Below are 26,074 nucleotides of genomic sequence, written 5' to 3'. Positions count from 1 at the left end.
CAGCCTAGCTGTCACTCAAACATGCTAAGTGGTGAGCCGGCCGGCTCACCACTTGGGCCAATCAGGACGGAGTGCGACTTGAGTTGCCTAGGCAACTCAGTCCAGGGTGCCTAAATTCCCCTCCTAAGTACCCCAGACATCGTGGCACCACTTTGGAGGGCTTCTGTGGAGAAGCCCGCCAAAAAGTGGAACAAAGGGCTCGACTTGGGTTGGAGTCACAGAAGGGAACACAAACGCCATTTTAGAATCAAGTTTTGGCAAAAAATACCAACCGGAGAATTAATATTAATTAAATAAACCGGCGGTATGTTCGAGGCTACCGTAAATAATTAAATAAAGATAGTAGCCTAAAACAATGGGAAATCCCATAGGAAAATATTCGCGGTTGAATATAAAAAGTAGTATCCACTGCCACCAGCCAAAACTCAATCAGGGGGGACGGAGACGTGCCCCCTCGACTAACAGACCCTGGGGCAATCGAATTGCCCCAGCCAGTACGTCCACAATATGATGGTTTGTACTGGTTCTGTTCAGAATTGAAGACTAGTAAAGTCAATGGTGACTTTACATGCCCTGGGAGACAGTAGTCAGTCCCAGGGAGGGTATGGAGTCTATACTGGGGGGTCACTATGACACCCCTGTGTTACTGCACGGAGGGTGCTGTGTAACACACATCACAAAAACACATAAAACCCTATGGAGTAAAAGACCCCATAGCCCATTAAGCACATCTAGATTCAAAGAAACACTCTCAAATCATGTCCAAGAGTGAGGGTAAAAGAGTCTCACTCTTGGCAGGAGAAAAAAATAAACCCCAAAAATCCAGCAAAGCTGCTGGGGGACTCGCTAGGTTAGGAAATTCAGCCTAAACAGAGAATTCTCCCTAACACGCTTAAAGATAAATGGAATAGCTTTTTGAAGTGCTATATTAAATTTAAAAAGTGTGATATATTGTTGCTCTTAAAACACAAGCCAAAAAATACTTTGCACACTTTCCGATTTCTGAGCTAATGAAGCTTGCGTTATTCCACTATGAAATTTCCCTTGTCTCGTTTCATAGAAATATCAAGGTTTCATGCAGGGTTTGAATGTTTTGTTTGAACCCATTGTCGGACTTTAGTTTTAGCTAGGGTCAGAATGTTTTGATTTGAGCTAATGACCTGTGCCACTGGGGCTTCCCAGCCCATTTGTTTCTTTTGGTAGCTATTGTTTATTCAAGTAAATTAATGTGTTCTGTCAACCAGGCATTCAATCTAACCAAAACTTCCTTACAGAGGTTATGTTATTTCCACCTTAACCAATCTGGGACCCTGACGGTGCATTTCTTTCGATCGTAGACGGCTTCTGCAAAATCAATGCCTCTTTCCCAACTATGCTTTCTGTCCTCTCAATAAGATCATTAACTTTGCTTCCAGGACTCTTTGGACTCCCTCACTTCACTCCTCCTTCCTCGTACCGTCACAAGGCTGTATGGCTGATGGTGTCAAACAGGGCCAGATACAAATTTCTGTTTCACAAATCTATCCACGGAAAGGCACCACAGTATCTATCCAACTCTACAAGCCTTCTCGTAATCTATGCTCTGCCTCCTTGGCTACCCTTGCTGCACCTTGCCCTCCCTGTGTTTCCTCTGGCTTCTGCTTTTTCTCTCTTCTTGCTCCACGTGCATAGAATTCTCTTCCCCCGGACATCCAAGAAACAGTCCACAACGATCTGTTCAAAGCCAAACTAAAAGCTTACCTTCTCGCCTCTAAATTACACTCTTAACCTATCTCTCATCTGACTTGTAGCTAACATTTCTCTCTCGCCTCTACCCTGTCCCCCACTTTCTACTGACTCCACTCTAGCACTTCATTCATCATGTTCACCTCCCTTAAACACTTAAAAATGTCCAATATTGATTGTCTCTTAACGCTCACCTGGTATCCACGGGGACGTCACTCAGTCTGTTCTGACCTCTTACGACCTCGAACTCTTCCCCGGAGGCTGTTCGACTGGCGACTGGGCCTTGTTTTCTTGGATAGTGTGCTCTCCGTCCTGCTTTCAGCACAGGGGCGCGTTGATTGATGCAGGCTCGTTGCTGCCTAGTTACTTCACTGGCAAGAGTCCGACAGGTAAGTATAATGAGTCTTTCCAACAGTTCTCTTACTTCGTTCCTTTCCTTCCTTAGATGATGGCCGGCGTCCGGAGATGGCGGTGTGCTGCTGAGATGAGTAGCGCTGAAGGTGAGTGAGAGCGCGATGCACCCCTTTCGTATTTGTATTGAACTGAGTTCTTTTTCTGTCTCTCTTAGGTGCCACAACATTTTCAGCGTGGATGCTGGTTATGAAGAACAAATGCGGTGGGTAAGCGCGGTATGCGGCGCCTCTAGAAGTTTCCACGCTAACCTGGAGTGTCTTTTCCCTCTTGGAGATGGATGAGAAGTTCCGGAGACAGAGTTCCCCCATAGCAGCTGGAATTCAGGTAAGCGTTTGAAGCTCGTACAGTATTTAAAAATAAGCAAAGATTTGCAGAATGCTTACTAATGCCTTTTTTTATGTTCTTTTCCCTTTTCCTCAGGAAGCGGCGTGCCGGGATGGGAATGACACCCCCTAAAATGGCTGCAGAACAGAAGGAGCGATGAATGATGGCCAGAAGCGCCGCAAGGTAAGGCTGTTCCTAACGGTGTTCTTGCAGGAGCTGAGCGCAGAAGAAAGATGCAGGCCTACTGGAGACCGATCCGAACACGGTGAGTGTCACGCTGCAGGTGCAGAAAACGCAAAGCATGTTTCTCAGCCTGGGTGTGGCTTAAATAGTCTCTGGGTATCCCAGGTGTCTCTGGGCTGAACCACACCCAAAAGACTAGACCGCAAATGCAGTTCTGGGAACCGAAATATGTGGGGGCATCCATCTTGTCCAGCATGTCCCCATCAATGCACTACAAGCCCAATCCCCTATGGGAGTGAGTGAGTCTGGTGCCACAAGCGCCAAGTCTGTCTCCAAGTGGGTCTTTCGAGGGATGGAGATGCCCTTGAGGGCCATGTAGGTGATCGTGGCCTGGCTCCAGCCTGACATCTTGGAGGGCTGGGGACATGAGGGGCAGGAATCATGACAGCGTCCTTAATCTATGTATTGTCCCTGGTGACTGTTCTATTTACTCCCCTGCTCCCCCAGCAACCTGGTCGGATTGTCCCTCCAACTCACCACATAGTGAGAAGCTCACTGCTTCTCGTCACATCTGATTTCTTATCTGCTGTGCCTTCTTTTGTGATAAAAAAAAAGCATTGTTACTTCCTGTATGAATAAATAAGAAAAGTGTCTTTACTATTCTAAAATATATTTTGCTTTCCTAATATGCCAGCTGGAAAATAACTGTTTGTGCCCCCAACTTCCCAAAATAAGGAGCACAATGCTCTGACCTCAAATTATCTGGAGCCCACAGTCTGATTATTTCAGGAAGGGATGATGTGTTCCAAGAAATCAAATTATGAGCATGGTGGTCATAAATGATGTAGACTCCCATCATGGAGCTGGCCTTTTTTTTTAATGTATATTGGAAAATGTGTATGGGTTATCAATGTCTGAATTAAGTTGATGATAATGGGGTGGATACAAACTGATCAAGATTAAGCAATTTGATCATTAACACTACAGGAATGTTCATGTATAGCAGGCTTCCCCTGATTAGGTGTTGTACACATTTGTCGTGATGTCATGACTTGTTAGATTCCATGGGTAGTGCTTGATGAGCATCCTGCTAGTAGTATTATTTTCATACCTGTTATAGATCTTACTGCATCCCAGAATAAATCTGGGTTCCCAAACTCAATGTAAAATGGGGCAGCTCAGAATGTAAATACAAAATGAGCTATAAGTTTCTGAGTGAATCTGGAAATCTCTCTCTGTAGTGACCCTTGTGAGAAACCTGAAGGTGTCTCACCTGCTGGTCCCCGGAGATCTGTCGTCCAGGTGGCCAGGGCACAGCCATCGCTATTGGATCCAGTTCTGGGGGTGGACCAGTGGGGGAGGATGACCTGGGCAGGGAGTTTTCAGGGAGAGGAAGTGGAACACTGAGGTTTGAGACGCAGTATCCCCTTCTCTATAATAACTGTTCCTCTTCCTACCCTGTAGGATATTTAGGAACATTTACCGCCCCCCCCCCTTTTTCCTACACAAACGCTTGCATACACGGTAACGGACAACGGCCTAACACCAGAGCAATTTACCTGACATGTCCCAACACTCGGGTCAGGCAGAGTCAGGCAATTGACAAAAACCATGCACACCAGACAGCCCTTTACCTTCACCACAAGGATAAAAGGCGGAGCTCAAAAGCACACTTCGAGCAAGGCCGAACGCACGAGGAGACAGCTACACTGAACCGGCAGTACAAAGGAAGAAGAAAAGTGGTGAGACCCGGAAGGACAATGAAGCGGGAATTGCCCTTGCCCTTTTCACACAGACCAGCAAAGCATCCAGAAGGGAAAAGGATGGAGCGGGAGTTACAGCTGCCGTATGGAGCAACAGAGATCAATGGTACACGGGGGCCTCCCGCTTTGATAACGCAGGCGGAGAGGCAAGCTGGATACTGTGGTACTATCCTTGACTTGAGAGAACAAAGACGCCAATGAGTTGGGCACAGTCAGTGAGTCGTAGGAAGCTGATATCCAACCGAACTGTGTTAAACCCAAGGTTACGACTAGCAACATTATGAACGAGAAGAAAGAACTTGTGTGTATGTTTGAACTTTAAAGAAAGCCCTGTTGAGGTTCAGGTGCAGAGGGGTCTGGCGCCACGGGGCACTCATTCGAAAGGCTCTGACCAGGACCTGTTTTGTTTGAAAACTACAGTAACCAGAAGGCCCTAGGAAAGGGTGACGTCAGACGTCAGAGTGGTCCTATGAGGGTTACACTAAATCCCCTATACAATCGAAAGTCTCTGACCCATTGCCATAGGAAAGCTAGGGGAAGGGAACCCCGCTTTCCACTACAATTGTGAACTGTGATAATTGGCAAGTGTGAACCCAACAGAGGGATGCCGAAAGAAAGCTAAAGAGAAAGATACCCTTCTTTCTGATAAAACTGAGCAAACCATGAACTGTATTAGGAATACATGAACTGTGTTGAAGAAAGACCATAGTGAACCCGATGGAGGGAGGCCTGTTTTTGCAAGGAGGATCAGAGCCCGGCAGAGGGAGATCCAGGGGGCGAAGAACAATCGCCCAAGGTAGAAGAGTACAGAAGAAACCCTTTGTTTGTCATTGTGAAGCATCACAGGCCTTCTGAGGCAAGGGACTTTTGCAGGAAAGAGACTTGGCCTAAGAAGGTTTTTGATACCGTTGAACTGAACTGTGAACCTCGTGCTGTTGAGGCCCAGGAGTTTGCTGTGCTTGAGAGTCCCACCTTATCCATCCCGTGCCTCAAATGTGGGAAAGGGAGGCCCAGCCATACCATCCTGACGTAATATTTTTGTGAACACTTCTTTCTATTCTGATGAACAATATCCCACACCCTTTTTTTGTAAATAGTATTAAGGATTGGCAATAGTTCTTTTTTAGTATAGGTCCTTTTTTATTTGACAAGACGCCACTAGGACTGCCTTATTATTTGATGGTTTTTGCTTGCTCCCCTCTTAGATTTAGGTTTAGATTAAACGTTTATCTCACCCATTATAAAATTCAATAAACACCCTTGAACTGTGATCACTTGTATTTGTCTTTACTGTTGCTGCCACCATGAGTTCCTTACATCGTACACTGAAGAAAATTAAAGCCCACTAAAGATAGGCTGCACCATTCTTTATATTCCTACAGAGCTTAATATTTTAACTTTATGCTCACATTGTGGAAGTGGAGTAGGAGGGTGCTATGGAAATTACTGCTGTTATTTTTACCCCTCAGTTAATTCATTGAAAAAAAGTGTGCGCATTATTCAGTTCCGTCTGTTCAGGAGATATATACGTTTGTCTTCATGCACAATTGCTAATTATGTTTTGGTCTGTAAGCCTCACGATGAGCAAACAGTTTTGTAAGGTGTCACGAATGAATGCTTCTGGTGAACTGTTGTAGCGTTGTTGCTCGTTGTCCTTTCTGATACATTTTCTTTTCTTTTTTGCAGATATAATTGACAATAGTAAGCTTATTGCAGATGATTGTCGGAAAAAGGTAACTTTAAATGTTATACATGCGTATGCTAGGTATGAATTGGTGCAGTCCAACTGGTGTGGGACTACACAAGACTTACCTCTTGGTATTGGGTAACTCACCTTTTAATATAGGCCTGTACTAGTGTGACTGAGCAGCCAGGCTTATTTTAAGAGGGGTAATGTGAGCTGTAGAGCTATGCAAAGAAACCAGTCAATGCAGGTATTAAAGTAAACATTTACACACTTAGTTATAATAAATTATTTATTTATACACAAAGATATTTAAAGCATTCTTTAAAAAGCAGTAATTAGCTGTAACATTAATCCCAAGTTAGGATTCAGTTCAAAAAGTGAGCAATAAAGCAGGTGAGTAATTCATTCATGTGTTGCACATGTTCCAGCACCCAGAGGTGAAGTCATTTGAGGTCAATATAGCATTTATATGGTATCACCTTTGCAATACTGAGTTTTTCAAGGAAGGAAAGGTTAGGGTTAGATCTGAGCATACTGATGGGTTATAAGAACAGTTAGATTCTCTCAAAGGGATTCAGGCAGTCTACTATCCCAGCATTAAAGTGTTCAACGTTTAAAACCTGTAAGGGAACAAGCACTGCCAAAGCCAATAGGTTCACAAGGAGGCCTTTAGGGAGCCAGGACAGCCAAAGTCAATGGACAAAATCAAAGTTCTGATGCTCTTCTTCTTAGAAATATGTTCTTAAATAGTCAGTGTTCAAAAGCAAAATCCCAGCAACTCAAGAAGCGTCGCCTTTTGAAAGCACAAGCTGTAAGGCCAATGATTATAAGTTGGGGTCAACTTAGTGTAGGGTTAAATCGCACTCCCAAAGATAGGAAGCACCCCAAATGGCAAAATGATTAAACACCCCAAGCCCCAAAGTACCTTCAAAATGAAGAAAGTGTTCCAGCTGGTTGCCTCCACGAGGCAATGCAGTATCCTTGTTCTTGGTCCTTGGTCGTGGTGACGAACGGGAGGACGTCTCACGTACTCCAGTGGCAGCACTCAAGAGAGGGATTCGGCAGCAATGGATTTCCATCGATTCAGTGGCTCTTTGTGGGTTTGGCACCTTTTTCTCGGCACCAACAAAGAACAAAAAGATCTGGTTAGGATTTCCTTGATCCCTCAGTCCTGGACTCTGGTGAGTGGACACTGGATGCGGATTTCTTGCTTCTGAAGGGTTCTCTGGATGCCCACGAAGATCCGGCCCGATACGGACTTAGGAAGACAATGTACTCACAGATGGTCGAGGTGCCCTGGGTATTGGGTTGCTGCAGCTTTGGAAAGTCACTGCAAATCAGGGGTTATGCCAAAATAGTTTGTTTCGAGGCTAGTTGGTCCCACCAGCCTAAGGGAGGAAGTCGTCCTTTACGGGTCTTCCCTGTCGATTCGAAAACTGGGTCAGCACAGCTACATGGCTTCACTGGGCACGTTGCGTTCCACTAGGGTGCTGCTGCCATCTTCTCTCATCTTCTGCTTCGGATGTTGTCCTCCAGTGGTCGACTCTGCTCTTAGTCCCAAAACCTCGCTTTTTCTGCAAGTTCCCATTCATTCACAGCCCTAGGCTGTCAATCACAGCAGGGTAGCTGTCCTCCAGGACAGCCAGCCGACCAGTTGGAAGTGGTTTCACTCAGACAGACTGAGAGACAAAGGACAGGGAAGTTTGGGGTCCGTCCCTCACTTCCTGCCTTTCCAGACACACTGGAGCCTGGACGGGCTTGAGGGACAAAGCCCGCAAAAGGCAAAACACACAAAGGACTCAAACCTGATGCAAACAGGGTAAAAGCCCAGAACAAACTAACAAGAAATGGCGAGAAAAAAAAAAAAGACAGGCCATTTTGGGAAAATGGTCACCCTTGTGTGCCGCACTGCAGCTGAGGTATCAACCTGCAGATACATGTCACAAGGTAGTAAAAAAGAAACCACTGCCACCAGCCATTCAAGTGAGTTAGTGTAACAAAATGATAAATGAGGAATGGGTTAAAAGAATGACTATGTAACCCCCAGCACTCCACCCAGGGTGGTGTGTGCTGGACCCATAAAGTAAAGGTAAGTAAGACAGGGGTCCTCTTACTATTCTTGTGAACAGTAGTACACCAAAGAAAATGTAGTTAGACATTAAGAGAAGTCTAAGGGACTTAGTGGCACTGCACAAAAGGTGCTGTGTCTCACAATGCAAAGGCAGATGCCAAAGGTGTTTACCAGACTCCATAAAACAGTAAGGAACATAGAAAATCATAGTCAGAAAAACAGGAGTGAGTGAGAAAAAGGTCACACTCACTCAGGAGTAAAAATTTAAAAGCACTGAGACCAGCAAAAGAACTGGGGACCTCTAAGGTTGAAGGGAATTGGCACAGAAATGAAAATTCTCCTTAACAGCGTATGATCCCAGGTATTTGTGGATTTCCCACATTTACCCTCTATTATAGGTCACATTGAATGCTCAGTTCTGTAAGACAACTAGCAACATCTATTGATGATTAAGTGCTTAGCACTTTTCAGTTCCATCAAATGGTGCAATTGAGTGCACCGGGCAGTCAGAGGGTCACACACTCTTCAGTTGAACACATACTCATGGAGGGAGCCAAAACGCCCAGCAGAGCTGCTCTCTCAGATGGTATTGAGTCGCAAAGGATATTGACTATTGTTTACATGAAGATCCAGCTGGATGAATAAGAGATCCAATCTAATTGACACATGCCACAATCACAAGTATTTAGAGGCAGTAGGGCATGGGTCTGCAACATATGGCTCTCCAAATGGTCTGGACTACAACTCCCATTGACCCTAGCCAGCACAATCAACAGTGTGTTATGTTGCAAGTCATCGTCCAAACAATCTAGACAGCAGCAAGTTGCAGACCCCTGAAATAAGGCATCCAAGTACATCATAGATCAGTTTGACCAAACTGAGAATAGTGAAAAGCAAAAATAGTGTTAAGATGGAAGTCAAAAGTAAGCTCTCTAAGAAGAAGTCTCTCAAGCAATACCCATGAATAGACTTCTTTCTACTTGTTCTTGGGCTAATGACAATGTGCAGACTTTAATTGGGGGATCAGGGCACCAAATTCTTTGTGGCAACTTTAATTGTGCGATGAACTAACAGTAACTGCTAATTATTTGCTTCTGCATCATCTACATTGCTAAGTGAGATTATATCCAGAGACAGATTCCTAGAATTCCAACATAGTGGACATGCTATTTAGAAGTCTGATTGGAGGGGAGCTTTGCTATTTTTTCAGGGAAACCAAGCACTTGATCAAGCATCATGGGAACATCTGATAGTTTAGGGGATGTAAGGGTGTAGAAGTAGGACTAGGACACAGGGGGCTCATGTTGGTTGACATAAACCTTTATTTAAAAGGAAATCAGGAAAACGTCTACCTGCCCCTATATCTATGAGGTGTTTCCCTGCCTCAACCAAAACTAAGGTAAGTGTTAGGATGTCTTTATCTAAATGAAATAGTCCACTGTCGCAAGTCCAAAGCCTATTTCTAGCACACATAATATTGACTAAACTATATAGAACAGAAGGAATACTCGGAATAATGGACTGTTGATCCAATCAAAGTAGGGGGGAAGACTTGTTCTGAAAGAATGGCTTCCTTTTTAGGGTCGTGTTGCCCTTTTCAAGAGATTTCCAAACAAAAAAGGTTCCAAAGTCAAAGTTCTTAAATGTAAAACAAAGTTCCATAAAGTTCTTAAATATTTCTCTGGAACACAAGCTTCGCAACAACCAGGGGCAATGACTCCCTTGCCTTGGTTCCTTCTCTTGGAAATTCAAAACATCAGACTTCTTAGTACCAAAAGATCAGGCTTCTTAACACAATTTAAAATGTCAGGCTTCTTAACACAGTTCACAATGCCCTGGGGAATGATTCCCTTTGCATGGGCTTTCCTTCCGAATTGTAAAAGCTCTTGTAGGTCCCAGACCTCTCTGCTTCTCTCTTTCTGCTTGGACCAACTTGGTTTACTTCCCTGCCAAGGATGGTCCTTATTAAATTGCTCTGTGGTTTCCCTTCTCATGGGAGTGGGTCCCGAGCCCTCTTCTTTATGTTCGGGTACTTGGAGACCTTCTCCCAAGTACCACCACAAGAAAGATGACTTGTGTTCTCACATCGTGGTGGGTCCCATACCCCTTTTCTTTGCCTTCGGATACTTGGAGCCCTTTCCTCCGAAGTACGACCACGAGGAAGATGACTCCTGTTGCTTTTGTTAGGTGGGTCCCAGGCACTTAATATTCTCTTGTTGCAGGACAGACCTGGTTCCACTTGCCTGCCAGGTACTGCCACTATGAAAATGCTGGCTGCACCTTATTAGTTTCCCAACAGCCAGCCCAAGTGCTACCCCTACCTCTATGGAGCCTTACAGTGGGTCTTGGTCTGCCCGGGAACACTGCAGTCTCAAACTTCCTCTGGGCAGCGCGGTCTTCCCTTCAGGCACTTTCCAGGCTTGAGGAACACTGGGAGCCTCTCTCTGCCAGCTTGCCTTCTAGTCCTTCCACTCTGGACTGGCCCTTCCAGCTCCCCTCTGGCCGTCCTGGTCTGCTTTTTTCCACTTTCCTGCATCGTGCTTGCTCCTGCAGCTCCCCCAGGCAGGACTAGAGAATTACTTCAGAGTGTCACTTTCTTTTCTAGTCTACATTGATCAATGAGCAGCTGGCGTTAACTAGACTGCTCAAAGTGGTTCTTAGGAGTACTCGTCATGCCTCCGCTCCTCCTCTTCATCCCAGTACTTCTTCCAAGATGTCTGGACCTCTCATGTTGGTTCTGCACGACTGTCTGCATTGATCCATGCATCTTCTTTGCCCCAGTACTGAGCTTTAGGACTCAGAGTGAGTCCTAGGTGTTCTTCTTCACCACTCTTGTGTTGGAATTTACATGGGTAGTCCCTACTCTTCCTCACCTCAGTACTTAAGGAGGTGCAAGTGTCTATCTTACACAGGTACATTGAAATGTAGGGGACTATGGGATCCGGTATAGGGTAAGAGGGTGAGGGAGGCTGTAAAGGGGTAGAGGTATACCATGTTCTCCCCAGAATGTCATCCCATGAGGGTTTTCCCTCCCCATGTGATCCTCCCTCGGTGCACCATCCCCGGGGGGACTGTTCAACTGTGGCAGCACTGCTCTGGCCCCATGGGAAGGCCCCCCCACCCCACGGGAGAGGGGACGGCATCCAAGGATTCATCACAGGGTCATAAAGTGCATCTGCCTATTGACAATGTTTGTGTACAGGGGAAAGATGGTGATGGACAAGGAAGACCTAATAAAACTGATTGGAAACAGATAACCCTCAGAGGTTGGAGTTGGGAAGAACTAGCGAGTTTGAATGTAGAATGCATTGAAGCAATAGTGGAATTGAGGAGATTTGAGGGTAATCTGGAAGCATGTGGAGAAGGAGAAAAAGCCTGGTGACTACTGGTCTTCCTAGTCAGATACATGAAAGGAATAGTATCAGGGTCTGTACTTGAAGCCTTCCAGTCCCAGGCTGGGTGAACATCATTGACCTGTTGGAGCATATCTAACAAAGGCAAAGAGATTACGAACAGACCAATCGCAACAACTGGAATAGTGTCTGCTGTGAAGTAAAATAGAAAGTGATCGTTTGCCTGCAGATTTTTGCACGGCCTTTAAAGGGAAAGTGGCTCACCAGCTCCTAAAGCTATTTGAAAGTGAAAGGTGGCAGTGCTCTTATCCACCCACTTTGAGGGAGTAGACTGTTGTAGTATTGCCTAAACCAAACATGCATTCTGTGAAATGTGACTCGTATCTCCTACTCTTCATGCTAAAGATTGATGTTAAAATATGTCTAGTCAGCCGCCAAACTGTAGTGACACAGATTGTCCCCAATGACCAAACAGGTGTTATACATGGCAGGAATACATCATGTACCTAAAGACTCCATGTCTTTAGAACGTCCTGCGGAATACTCGCCTCTACTTTGGATCCAGTTAGACTTGGTCAGATGGTTGTGAATGCTCCGATTATTAACGTGAGTTACATTTTGGATTGGAGTAATGGGCTGGATTTGGCTCTTGTACAAACTGACCTGAAGCAGGATTGCAGGGAAATACAGAGGAGGACGCAAGAGGCGTGTGTATTTCACTCTGTCGTTTGCCTGAGGATAGATTGACTCACCCCGCACCCTCCACCCGCAACCCCCTGAACGTAATTCTGAGTTACTGTTTTGCTGATCGTTTGCTAGTGCTTGCAAGAGGGGCCATATAGTCTCCTTGTATGCAAAGGACTTCTGGCTATAAAAAAAGGGACTCTGCTCCAAAACCCCTGGACATACTGAAGACGAGGGACAACTCTGTGCGATGTGGGTTGTATTTGGACTCAATAAATAATGAAGAATCTTACGGTTCTCCAGCATGGGGTCTGGCATGGATTCACATGCTCATGAATATTCCCCGTCGTCAGGCCGGGAATCCTCGGTAAAGAAAAAATCGGTATCCGTTTCGTTTCTGATCTGTCTTTCTTAGTAGTAACCAATCACTGATCTCTGGGTCATACTGCCCCCAGCCAATGACTGCCCTCTACCTAAGCCCCTCATCTGGCAGCCATCCTCAGATTTTTACCGCACGTTCAAGTTTTGGGAGTCCTCGTGTTTAGCTCTCGAGCTTTTACTGCGTTTTCAAGTTTTTTCAGGAGATTTTTCTAATTTTTTCAGTTAATCGAGCCTCAAGCTCCACCGTTTCTACTTCCGATAACGGGAACCCATTTCGGAATTCTTCTACGCCCCTCAAGTGTGAAGTTTTCGTCGAGTTACGCTTCTTGGAGGATTCCAGAAGATCTGTGGCCTACCTCAACAGACATGGCCCAGGACAAGGGAAGCTCGACGCCTGGATCCAAGCTGTTCAGGATGCAGATTGCAAAATGTTTTCAAGGAGGACGAGCATTCGAGATGTCTCTACTGCCTTCATGAGGACAAGACGCACGTGGAGAAGGACTCTGCGTTCTGCAAGAACCTGTCGGAACAGACCAAGCAAGATCGTCGTTCCCGCCTGCCGCCCGGCTGGAGAAGGGCACAGCAGGTGAGAAGGCGAAGAAAAAGTCTGAGCGGTCTTCTAAGTCCTGTGAGGGCACCCCGGCGACGGGGGCCCAACAGAAGGCCAAGCACCGTGAGTCCGCGGGCACCGGGAGCGCCGAAAGGTCGGGCTCCTCGGCTGCCAGGCAGGGCGCGACATCCCCGGCACGATCAACCACGAGCCAGCGCTCGGGGAAGAGGAAGTCTGAGAACCTGGGTAAGCTTCTGGAGAGGCCCCGGTCGATCTCGAAGGGAGCCGAGTGGGAGCGAGGCTATGACCCTCCCACCCCCCCCCCAAAGCGAAGGCCCAGGACGCACCTGAGGTGGTGAGGGCCTTGATCCACCCAGCAAAGGCCTCTATCGAGGTTGTCGCAGCAGCCCTGGCAAAGCCGGCAGAGGCTACGCCAGTGGAGGCAGCCTCGGGGCACAGAGTTTCCCTGCCGCCGCGGAGGGAGTCCTCTTTCCAGACCATCGTTAAGACCCCCGTGAAGACCCCGGCGGAAAAAGAGGGGGGGGGGCAGTGGCCATTACGGACTCGGATTCAGCCTCCGAGGAGGATCCGGTGGAAACCGTGAAAGGCCTCAACGAGAGGTTCATAGGCCTCAACGAGAGGTTCGAGAAGGTTCGATCCCAGGGGACGGTTCCCGCTGATGTGATCGAAGATAGCGACGATGGCAATGACGATGGCCCAGTGGAGCAGCCATCCCGTCAGTCGCAGCCATTACCCGAGCCCCAGGATAGCTCGGCGACCATTTTGTTGGTGATCCAATCCTTATGTACTGAGATAAGGACGAGGTTACCACGGACCCCAGCGGAGGATCCGAACAAGCGGAGGAGAGTCCACACCGCTCCGTGCTTTGTGCCCGCGAGGCCTGTGGACCCATCATCCCCCTCAGACCCTAGAGAGGATACGGTGACGGATACAGCGACTGGGACGGACGACGACGATGATGGCGGCGATGACATAACAGACATCCTGTCATCTCCCCCCCTCCGGCTTCTCCACCCGACGAAATTGGCTCTTTTCACGCCATGATAGCCCGGGCATCCGAGCTCTTCCAGCTCTGCCCTGAGGAACAGAAAAAGGAAGGTTTTCTTTACCAACGACAAGAGGCCAAGAGAAAGACGGTCCTCGCGGTGCTGTTGCTCGACGACATCTGGGACGAGGGGCTGGCTATCCTGAAGAACCCTTCCACGACACCCACCAAGAGGGACAGGTACGAGAAGAAGTACCCGGTCCCCGATGCCGCCCCCTTGTGCCTCAGGGCCCAGCCCATGCCGGACTCTGTCGTCTCGGCAGCAGCCAAGAAGAAAGCAGCGGGTGTGGCGGCTTCAACTTCCACTTCCCCGCCGGACAGCGAGGGCAAGAAGTTGGACTCCATGGGACGACGAGTCATCTCGTCGGCGGCGACGACGATTAAGGCGGCCAATGCCTTAGCGATTGTGGCCCGTTACGACAGGGAGCTTTGGTTCAAGATAGCTCCTCTGCTAGACTTCCTACCGGACGACGAGAGGGCGGAGGCCCTACAGATTCTGCATGAAGGAGAGGTGGCGTTGGTGGCGATGGATCACGCCATAACGGTGGCAACGGACATTGCCAATACCGGATTTCGCCAACTGGGCAACAGGGTTTGCCTCCGACGACGAGGATGGCTCAAGGCGACGGACTTTCGCCAGGACGTCCAGACCAGAGTTTTGGACATGCCGTTCGACGGCAACAACCTGTTTGGAAAGACGGTGGATGAGTCCCTCCAGGCCATCAAGACAGACACGGAAACAGCCCGAGTCCTTCAGCAACGGCGGCCCTTTCGGAGCTCTGGAGGCAGACAGGGAGCCTCCAAGGGATCCAGCGGCGGCTCTTCTACTTAACGCCAGGCGGCCCGCTCCTCATCCCAGGAGGCCTACAGAGGCCGCGGCAAGCAAGGAGGGTCTCGCCAAAGAGGGTCTCGGCAAGGAAGCCAAGGCGGCAAGGCCTCTTCCAAGCAGGACTGAACCGGCCGTAGTGTCGGGCCCCCACCGAAGCACCCCGGTGGGAGGCCGGCTAACGAAGTTCGTCAGCGTGTGGGAGTCCATCTCTACCGACCGTTGGGTGCTGGACACCCTGACCCGCGGACACTCGCTGGAATTTCAAAAGTGTCCTCGCATTCCTCCCGTGGCCAGGAAGGAGAATCACGTCCCTCAACTGCTGTTGGAGGTAAGGGAGATGCTCAGGAAGGGTGCCATCGAGCTCGTCCCCAAGAGGCTCCGGGGCTCTGGAGTATACTCAAGATACTTCCTCGTCCGAAAGAAGACAGGCGGTTGGCACCCCATCCTGGACCTGCGTCGGTTGAACAAGTACATCAAGGCACAGAAATTCAGGATGGTCACCCTCCTTACTTCCACATCCCCATTCTAAAAGGTCACAGAAAGTTCCACAGATTCGTAGTCCAGGGGTGTCACTACCAATTCAGAGCCCTGCCGTTCGGAATAAAGTTGGCACCCAGGGTGTTCACCAAGTGCCTTGCACCTGTGGCGGCGCGGCTGCGCCTGCAAGGGATCCACGTCTACCCCTACCTGGACGACTGGCTAATCCGTGCAAGGTCAAGAGAACTCGCCGTCGAACACACAGCGAGGACCGTCCGCCTGCTCACGGAGCTGGGATTCGCCATCAACTACCCCAAATCCCATCTGGTCCCGTCGCAGGTGGCACTGTTTCTAGAAGCGAAGCTCGATACAGTGAAGCGATTGGCATCTCCGTCGGAAGAAAGGACGAAGGCCATTTTGGGCAAGTTGCAGCGCCTGTTAGCCACAGATGTGGCCAGAGTGAGGTCCATCAAGTCCCTCCTCGGGATGATGTCCTCATGCATCTACCTTGTGCCCCTTTGCAGACTTCGAATGCGTCCGCTACAAGAGTTCCTCGACGCTTGCTGGATTCAAGCGGCGGGCTGCTTCAAAGACAGGATCCCGCTCGACGAGGAGTTCCGTCGGGCGATTCTATTGTGGGGTGCCCATGCGCCCCTCTTGGCAGGCATGGACTTTCAGGCCCCAGCGTATCAGGAGACGGTAACGACAGACACCTCCCTGAAGGGATGGGGGGCCTACACCGGAGATTCCACGCAAGAGGCATCTGGCTCCCGGAGGAGAGGTCTCTTCACATCAACATCCTGGAGCTACGAGCTGTGTTCTGGGCGCTCAAATCGTTCCTTCCGTCCCTCAAGGACAAAGTGGTGAGGATCTTCACCGACAACACCACCACAATGTTCTACATCCGGAAGCAGGGAGGCACCAGATCCCCAGCCCTATCCAAGGAGGCCCAGGATCTGTGGCACTGGGCCGTCACCCAGGGGATGTTTCTGGTTCCTTTCCACCTGGCAGGAATAAAAAACACCATCGCCGACTCACTCAGCAGGGAGCTGCGCTCGTGCCACGAGTGGGATCTATGCCAGGACCAGGTGGATCGGCTCTTTCAACGGTGGGGCAAACCCCAGATCGACCTGTTCGCGATGGCGACGAACTCCAAGTGCCAGAGGTTCGCCAGCAGGTTCGCCCAGCCGAAGAGCATGGGCGATGCTTTCTCGTTCCCTTGGGACGGCCTGTTCCTGTACGCGTTCCCTCTGTTGCTGCTCCGTCTCATCAACCAGCTCAAGAGGTCCAGGTGCAGGATGATCCTCATCGCACCGGCGTGGCCGAGACAGATCTGGTTCCCGGACCTTCTGGACTTGTCAGCGTCCCCACCTATCAAGCTGGCGACGGACGCCGATCTTCTCTCCAGAGAAGGAGGCGCCATTCTCCATCACGATCCAGAGTCGCTGAACTTGCAGGCTTAGCTCCTGCAGCACTAGAGTTTGGAGGATACGATATCCCGGCTGACTGCAGAGAGGTTCTTGCAAAAGCCAGGGCGTCCTCAACTCTCAAATGTTATGGACATAAGTGGAAGAGGTTCTCTGTCTGGGCCGTGCACAGAAGATTAACCCTCTGCGGATTACGGCCCCTCAAGTGTTGCCGTACCTACTGTCGCTGGCCAAAGCTGGACTGGCTCACGCCTCCATCAAAATAAATCTGGCTGCCATTTCCCGATACACCAGGACTACAGGACGGGCGTCCTTGTGGTCTCATCGCCTGGTGAAGGAATTTATGAAGGGACTATTCCGATTGTTCCCGCCGGTGAAGGCCTCTGCCCCGGCATGGGAGCTCAACGTGGTGCTGACCAGGCTCATGGGGGCCCCATTCGAGCCTATGCACTCGGCGCCGTTGAAGTTCCTGTCGTGGAAGACAGCATTTCTTGTGACCATCACCCCCGCACGACGAGTGGGAGAGTTCCAGGCCCTATCTTGCAAGCCTCCATACTTGACTTTTCACGACACGAGGGTGGTGCTGAGGACGCACCCCTTCTTTATGCCCAAGGTGCCGTCGGACTTCCACCTCAACGAGCCCTTGGTGTTGCCAGTTTTCTTCCCGTCGCCTTCGTCTCCGGCCGAGAGGACTTTGCACACGCTGGATGTGGCTAGAGCGCTGAAGTTCTACGTGGACCGCACAAAGAGTTTTCGGAAGACGTCACAGCTGTTTGTGAACTTTGGACCTGTGAATCAACGGAATGCTCTCTCGAAGGCTTCCATTTCCAGATGGCTCTCCGGCTGCATCATGCACTATCACCGGTTGTCAAACCGACCGCTGCCCGGCCGTCTGAGAGCCCATTCGACCAGAGCGATCGCTACTATCACGGCGTTCCTGTCTGGTGTGCCCCTGCTGGACATCTGCAGGGCTGCTACGTGGAGGTCGACGCACACCTTCACGAGATTCTACTGCGTCGATCGTGACTCCAGTGAGGAGTCCAGGGTCGGCCAAGCAGTGCTGCGCAACCTGTTCGCTTAAGGTGAGCCTGGTAAGGAGGTAAGAGATGCTTAATGTTGAGTTGTTGTATTGCTTAATGTTGAGCCTGTTGCCACCTCCCGTGGTTGTGCATGTGTATACTGCTATGTATTCTTATATTCATGAGCATGTGAATCCATGCCAGACCCCATGCTGGAGAAGGAACAAGTTACTTACCTCTAACTGTTGTTCTCCAGCATGGCAGACCCTAGAGGCGTTGCTAAGGGGGGGGCTAAGGGGGTTATAGCCCTTGGCCTTTTGGTTGTAGCCCCGGATAGAATCTCAGGAGCTACAGCCAAAAGGCTAGCTAGCCCCCAGTCCTGACAGGTCCGATATTAGCGTAGCCCCGGGTCTTTTCCAGACCTAGCAACACCCCTGGCAGACCCTATCCCGACACATAATATCTTCAACTTTGGGAATTGATTCTAATTACTAATGAATACCGCTCTCAATTGCTTAATATGTTCTATCATATTGAATAGAGGTTCAACTGTACTCATCACTTTGTACTTCTGTGTTTTTCTTTGATTCAATCAAGTATCCCAGTGATATACAACTGGCTTTTTGTCAATATTGAAATTGCTTTACATTTATGTTCTTTCCTTGATGTACCAATTCTAATTTTCTTAGATTGTTTGAAAGCTCTCATACCCAATTGACAAATGGGAAATGAATGTTCGTTTTCTTGATTACACATGTCTTTCCACGTTGGTTTTTACTATATGTACTTAATTTTTTATGATATTAAAATGTTTTTCTTTTTAACATCAATCTCTGTAAATATCTGTTTATTGTCTAGGAGTGTTCCAATATGTATTTTTCTCCAGCATGGGGTCTGGCATGGATTCACATGCTCATGAATATTCCCCGTCGTCAGGCTGGGAATCCTCGGTAAAGAAAAAACCAGTATCAGTTTCGTTTCTGATCTGTCTTTCGTAGTAATAACCAATCACTGGTCTCTGCGTCATACTGACCACAGCCAATGACTGCCCTCTACCTAAGCACCGCCTCTGGCAGCCATCTTCAGATTTTTACCGCACGTTCATGTGTTGGGATCCTCGTGCTATTGCTCTCGAGCGTTAGTGCTATTTTTTCGCGCTTTTTACAAAAAACTTCGATTCTTTTGGTCAAAAGAGCCTCAAGCTCCACCGATCCTACATCCGATCAACGGGGACCCGTGTCGGATTCATCTGTGCCCCTCAAGGGTGAAGATTTCGTCGAGCTACACTTCGGAGGACTCCAGAAGCTTCTCAGGCCCTGTCTCGGAGATGGCCCAGGAGAAGGGAAGCTCGACGCCCGGAAAGCTGTTCAGGGTCTGCCCTGGATGCCAGCTGCAGAACGTCTTCAAGGAGGACGAACACTCTTTCTGCCTTTACTGCCTTCATGAGGACAAGACGCACGTGGAGAAGGACTGTGCGTTTTGCGGCAACATGTCGGAACGGACCATGAAGGACCGCCATCAACGTCTCGCCAACTGGCTGGAGGGTAAGAGCCCGTCTGGCGAGAAGAAGAAGAAATCCGAGCGGTCTTCTAAGACCTTTGAGGGCGCCCCGGCGACGGGGGCCCAACATAAGGCCAAGCACCGCGAGTCCGCTGGCACCGGGAGCGCCGAACGGTCGGGCTCTACGGGCGCCAGGCAGGGCGCACCCTCCCCGGCACCATCAACCACGAGCCAACGCTCTGGGTCGGGTAAGAGGAAGGCCGAGCACCCGGCGAAGCTCCTGGAGAGGCCCCGGTCGAGCTCTAAGGCAGAGGAGGAGCGTGGCAGTGCCCCCTCCCTCAAGGATAAGGCGGTGAGCGCACCTAAGGTGGTGAAGGCCTTGATCCATCCGACCAAGCCCTCTATCGAAACGGTCGCGGCGGCCCTGGCTCAGCCTGTGGTGGCTGCACCAGTGGTGGCGACCTCAGGGCCCAGAATCTCCCTGCCTCCTCGGAGGGAGTCTTCCTTTGTGCCCATCGATAGGACCCCCGTGAAACCCTCCGTGGGGAAGAAGAAGGGGGGGCAGGGCGTCGTCGTAGAGTCGGCCTCAACCTCAGAAGAGGAGCTGATCGAGGTCTTAAGCCACGGCCTAGGCGTGGAAGAAGGCCAGCCCGTCGGAATGGACCCCGACGCAGGTGACGACGACATCGTCGAGGATACCGACGGGGCCCCTGCTCGCCCGTCGGATTCCCCTCTGCCAGCGCCGCAAGACAACTCGGCGGCCATTTTGTTGGCCATACAGTCCTTATGCTCCGAGATAAGGACGAGGCTACCGTTACCGACGGAGGAACCTCTCCCGTCGGGGGATCCAGAACCGGGACCTTCTGGTGTTCCCCCTACCAAGAAAAGAAGGATCCATCCACCACCTCCTTTTCAACCGTCGCGCCCCTTCCAGCCCTCCTCCCCGTCCACCCGAGGGGATGATACGGGGACTGACACGGCAGCGACGGGTACGGACGACGAGGCATACGACGAGGATTTTCCGTCGTCGCCTCCCACCAGGGCCTCTCCGCCCGACGAGATCGGATCTTTCCACTCCATGATCTCCAGGGCTTCCGAGCTTTTCCAACTCTGCCCTGAGGAGAAGAAAAAGGAAGGCTTCCTTTATCAGCGGCGCGAGGCCAAGAGGAAGACGGTCCTCGCAGTGCCTCTGTTGGACGACATTTGGGATGAGGGCCTTTCCCTCCTCAAGAACCCTTCCACGACGCCAGCTAGAAGAGACCGGTACGAGAAAAAGTACCGGGTCCCGGACACGGCCCCCCTATGCCTCCGGGCGCAGCCTACCCCGGACTCCGTCGTCTCCGCGGCAGCCAGGAAGAAAGCGGGGGGGGGTGCGGCCTCCACATCGACTTCCCCGCCGGACGGCGAGGGAAAGAAATTGGATACTATGGGGCGTAGAGTCATCTCGTCGGCAGCGACGACGATTAAAGCGGCCAACGCCTTGGCTATCGTGGCCCGCTACGACAGGGAGCTCTGGTACAAGATGGCTCCCCTGCTGGATTTTCTGCCGGACGACAAGAGGGCGGAGGCCCTTGAGATCCTGCAGGAAGGTGAGGTGGCCTCGGACCACGCCATCACCGTGGCGACGGACATCGCCGACACTGGATTCCGCCAGCTGGGCAACGGTGTTTGCCTTCGACGTCGTGGATGGCTCAAAGCTACGGACTTCCGGCAGGACGTCCAGACCAGAGTCCTGGACATGCCCTTCGACGGGAACAACCTGTTTGGGAAGACAGTGGACGATTCCCTTCAGGCCATCAAGGCGGATACTTAGACGGCCCGGGCCCTTGGAGTCCTGCAACGACGGACGCCCTTTCGGAGCGGCGGAGGCAAGGGCGCCTCCAAAGGTTCCGGCGGCGGTTTCGCTTCCTACCGTCAAGCGGCCCGCTCGTCGTCGCAAGAGGCCTACAGAGGACGAGGCAAGTCTAGCGGACCCCGCCGTCGTCGCCAAGGAGGTCAAGGCGGCAAGGCCGCGTCCAAGCAGGATTGAACCGGCCGTGGGGTCGGGCCCCCACCGAAGCACCCCGGTGGGAGGCCGGCTGGCGGGCTTCGTCAGCGTGTGGGAGTCCATCTCCACCGACCGTTGGGTGCTGGACGCCCTGGCCCGGGGCCACGCGCTCGAGTTTCAAAGAAGGTGCCCGCGCGTCCCCCCCGTGGCCAGGAAAGAACTTCACGTCCCTCAACTTCTCCTGGAGGTAAAGGCGATGCTCAGAAAGGGCGCCATCGAACTCGTCCCAAAGAGGCTTCGGGGCTCCGGAGTCTACTCGAGATACTTCCTCGTGAAGAAGAAGACGGGAGGATGGCGCCCCATCCTGGACCTGCGACGTCTGAACAAGTTCATCAAGGCGCAGAAGTTCCGGATGGTCACCCTCCAGCACGTCCTGGGTCAGCTGGAGGAAGGAGACTTCCTATCGTCGTTGGATTTGGAGGATGCCTACTTCCACATTCCCATCCTAAAGGGGCACCGCAAATTCCTCAGATTCGTGGTCCAAGGGCGTCATTACCAGTTCAAAGCCCTTCCCTTCGGACTACGGTCGGCACCCAGGGTATTCACCAAGTGCCTTGCACCGGTGGCGGCGCAGCTGCGCCGCGAGGGGATCCACGTCTACCCCTACCTGGACGACTGGCTCATCCGCGCCAAGACGAGGGAGCTCGCCGTGGTCCAGACGGCAAGGACCGTCCAACTCCTCACAGACCTGGGATTCTCCGTGAACTACGCCAAATCCCACCTGGTGCCCGCGCAAGTCGCACTGTTTCTGGGAGCGAGGCTCGACACAGTGTCCCTTCTGGCCTCCCCGTCGGAGGAGAGGACCAGGACCATCTTGGGCAAGGTGCAACGGATGTTGGTGGCCGACGCGGCCAAAGTGAGGTCCATCAAGTCCCTCCTCGGGATGATGTCTTCCTGCATCTACCTCATTCCCATGTGCAGGCTCCGGATGCGCCCGTTGCAAGAATTCCTGGATGCGCGCTGGATCCAGACGACGGGCAGCTTCGAGGAAAGGATCAAGCTCGACGAGAGTTTCCGACGAGCGATACGGTGGTGGGGCACCCGCGCGCATCTGACGGCGGGCATGGACTTCCAGACCCCAGCCCACCAGGAGACTGTGACCACGGATGCCTCCCTGGAAGGGTGGGGAGCGCACACCGAAAATCTGCACGCAAGGGGACTCTGGCTCCCGACGGAGAAGTCCCTACATATCAACGTCCTGGAGCTCCGTGCAGTGTTTTGGGCCCTCAGGTCCTTCCTTCCGTCCCTCAAGGGCAAGGTGGTGAGGATCTTCACCGACAACACCACCACCATGTTTTACATCAGGAAACAGGGCGGAACCAGGTCCCCAGCGCTGTCCAAGGAGGCGCAGGACCTGTGGCATTGGGCCGTCGCCCAAGGGATTTTTCTGGTGCCGTTTCATCTGGCAGGGATAAAAAACACCATCGCCGACTCACTCAGCAGGGAGCTGCGCTCGTGCCACGAGTGGGAACTACGGCAGGATCTGGTGGATCGCCTCTTCCGACGGTGGGGCACACCCCAGATCGACCTGTTCGCGACGGCGACGAACACCAAGTGCCGGAGGTTCGCCAGCAGGTTTCCCCAGACGAGGAGCATGGGCGATGCTTTCTCGTTCCCCTGGGAGGGCCTGTTCCTCTACGCGTTCCCTCCCTTGCCTCTGCTAATCCGGCTCGTCAACCAGCTCAAGAGGTCACGGTGCAGGATGATCCTCGTCGCACCTGCGTGGCCGAGGCAGATATGGTTCCCGGACCTTCTGGACTTGTCAGCGTCCCCGCCGATCAAGCTGCCGGCGGACGCGGATCTACTCTCCAGGGAAGGAGGCGCCATCCTCCACCACGACCCGAAGTCGCTGAACTTGCAGGCCTGGCTCCTGCAGCACTAGAGTTTGGAGGATACGACATACCGGCCGATTGCAGAGAGGTTCTTGCAAAGGCCAGGGCGTCCTCGACTCTTAAATGCTACGGACACAAATGGAAGAGGTTCTCTGTCTGGTGCCACGCACAGAAGATTAACCCTCTACGGATTACGGCTCCCCAAGTACTGCCGTACCTGCTGACGCTGGCCAAAGCTGGTCTGGCACATGCGTCCATCAAGATTCATCTTGCTGCGATCTCCCGATACACCAGAACCACGGGCCGGACGTCCTTGTGGTCTCATCGTCTGGTGAAAGAGTTCATGAAGGGACTGTTCAGATCGTTCCCGCCGGTGAAGGCTCCGGCCCCGGCGTGGGAGCTCAACGTGGTGCTGACCAAGCTCATGGGACCTCCGTTCGAGCCTCTGCACTCGGCCCCGTTGAAGTTTCTATCGTGGAAAACAGCTTTTCTTGTGGCCATCACCTCCGCACGACGAGTGGGAGAGATCCAGGCCCTTTCCTGCAAGGCCCCGTACTTGACTTTCCACGACACGAGGGTAGTGCTCAGGACGCACCCCTCCTTCATGCCCAAGGTACCGTCGGACTTCCATCTCAACGAACCCTTGGTGTTACCTGTGTTCTTCCCGTCGCCTTCGTCGCCGGCTGAGAGGACTTTGCACTCGCTGGATGTAGCTAGAGCGCTGAAGTTCTACGTGGACCGCACGAAGGGTTTTCGGAAGACGTCACAACTCTTTGTGAACTTTGGACCTGTCAATCAGGGGAAGGCTCTCTCGAAGGCTTCCATCTCCAGATGGCTCTCCGGCTGTATCATGTGCTGTCACCGGTTGGCAAACCGACCGCTGCCTGGCCGTCCGAGAGCCCATTCCACCAGAGCAATCGCAGCTACCACGGCGTTCCTATCTGGTGTGCCCCTGCTGGACATATGCAGGGCTGCTACGTGGAGGTCGACGCACACCTTCACGAAATTCTACTGCGTCGACCGGGATTCCAGGGAGGAGTCCAGGGTCGGCCAAGCAGTGCTGCGCAACCTGTTCGCCTGAGGTGAGCCTGGTGAGGAGGTAAGATGCTTAATGTTGAGCCTTTGCCACCTCCCGTGGTTGTGCATGTGTGTACTGCTATGTATTCTTTATTCATGAGCATGTGAATCCATGCCAGACCCCATGCTGGAGAAGGAACAAGTTACTTACCTGTAACTGTTGTTCTCCAGCATGGGTCTGGCATGGATTCACATGCGAACCCTCCCGCCTACCCCTCTGCGGCTCTTCACTTGGTCATACTGCCACTTCATGTGCTTCCAAATCTGAAGATGGCTGCCAGAGGCGGTGCTTAGGTAGAGGGCAGTCATTGGCTGTGGTCAGTATGACGCAGAGACCAGTGATTGGTTATTACTACGAAAGACAGATCAGAAACGAAACTGATACTGGTTTTTTCTTTACCGAGGATTCCCAGCCTGACGACGGGGAATATTCATGAGCATGTGAATCCATGCCAGACCCATGCTGGAGAACAACAGTTACAGGTAAGTAACTTGTTCCTTGCATGCAAATTGATAACCATTAAGGTTATGTGGGTTTAGACCGGGTGTAATATTTCTAATTCATTTACACTTCACACTGGCTAACCCCTAAACATACCAGTACCTTTGTTCTGTTGAGACTCCAGCATGGGTCTGGCATGGATTCACATGCGAACCCTCCCTCCTCCCCATCTGCGGCTCTTCACTTGGTCATACTGCCACTTTACGTGCTACCAAATCTGAGGATGGCTGCCAGGGGAGGGACTTAGGTAGAGGGCAGTCATTGGCTAGGGGCAGTATGACCCAGAGATCAGTGATTGGTTACTACTAAGAAAGACAGATCAGAAACGATACTGATTTTTTTTCTTTACCGAGGATTCCCGGCCTGACGGGGAATATTCATGAGCATGTGAATCCATGCCAGACCCATGCTTGAGAACAACAGTTACAGGTAAGTAACTTGTTCCTTACCCACTAGCAGGAATCATATAATCGCAGGACAACCTGCCTCCAATTACCATTTTGATGAGAGGTTGGATTGTTTCAAAATTTGCCCAAACAGATTTTTCAATGATTGGAGCTTGCTGAAGGGAACAGGTCAGTTGAGGTAGCTCAGTCTAACTTCGAATACCTTCAGAGAGGGAGCTGGATTGGCACTTCTGGACTATCAGTTGTACTATGTGGCTAAACGTTTGCAATATGGGCCCAAGAAAATAGCCTCCATATGTGTAATTTATATTGGGTCTCCGAGTGGGCGTCTTAGAAAGAACTAGCAAGTGTAAGCTTAGGAGTTGGAAACATCCAGGTATTGTCCTTCGAAGAGATGGACACGCAGTTCTGCTTTCATTGTCTCACTCCATAAGGGCAATATAAAATAAAAAAGTAAAAGTTCAAACTTTCGACGCAAACCACTCTTCAGTTCTGCACTAGAGATATGCCACAAACGCTGTATAGCCCACACCTAACTTTTGTTGTTTCTATGTCTCCATGTAAAGTATGAAATAGGTGTCAGGAACCTGTTGGCTGGTAATGCACCAGCCATTTTATGGTTAAGATTTAACGCACAGTTTTTTGCCCCTGTGCATGAGGCAGGTGACGTTAAAATGAGGGCGATTTCCCATTTGTTATAAAATGGCAGAAATTACTCCTTGCATTTGGCAATTGCCAATGTTTTGGCTGCCATGG

The 26,074-nt window shown here is 51.0% G+C and overlaps 1 protein-coding gene across 3 annotated transcripts in view; it reads left to right on the top strand.

Moving 5' to 3' along the window:
- The window catches only part of NT5C3A (5'-nucleotidase, cytosolic IIIA), a 656,918-nt gene that overhangs the window by 407,861 nt on the left and 222,983 nt on the right, over window positions 1-26,074 (top strand). For all 3 annotated transcript variants that reach the window (XM_069613233.1, XM_069613235.1, XM_069613234.1), the window contains one exon: window positions 6,096-6,142. In XM_069613233.1, coding sequence (XP_069469334.1) covers window positions 6,096-6,142 — 47 coding nt within the window. The remainder of the gene's footprint in view (window positions 1-6,095; window positions 6,143-26,074) is intronic.

This window comes from Ambystoma mexicanum, chromosome 5p, assembly GCF_040938575.1.
Source record: "Ambystoma mexicanum isolate Mex_15411 chromosome 5p, UKY_AmexF1_1, whole genome shotgun sequence".
NCBI lineage: Eukaryota > Metazoa > Chordata > Amphibia > Caudata > Ambystomatidae > Ambystoma > Ambystoma mexicanum.
This window is presented reverse-complemented; position numbering and strand designations above follow the sequence as displayed.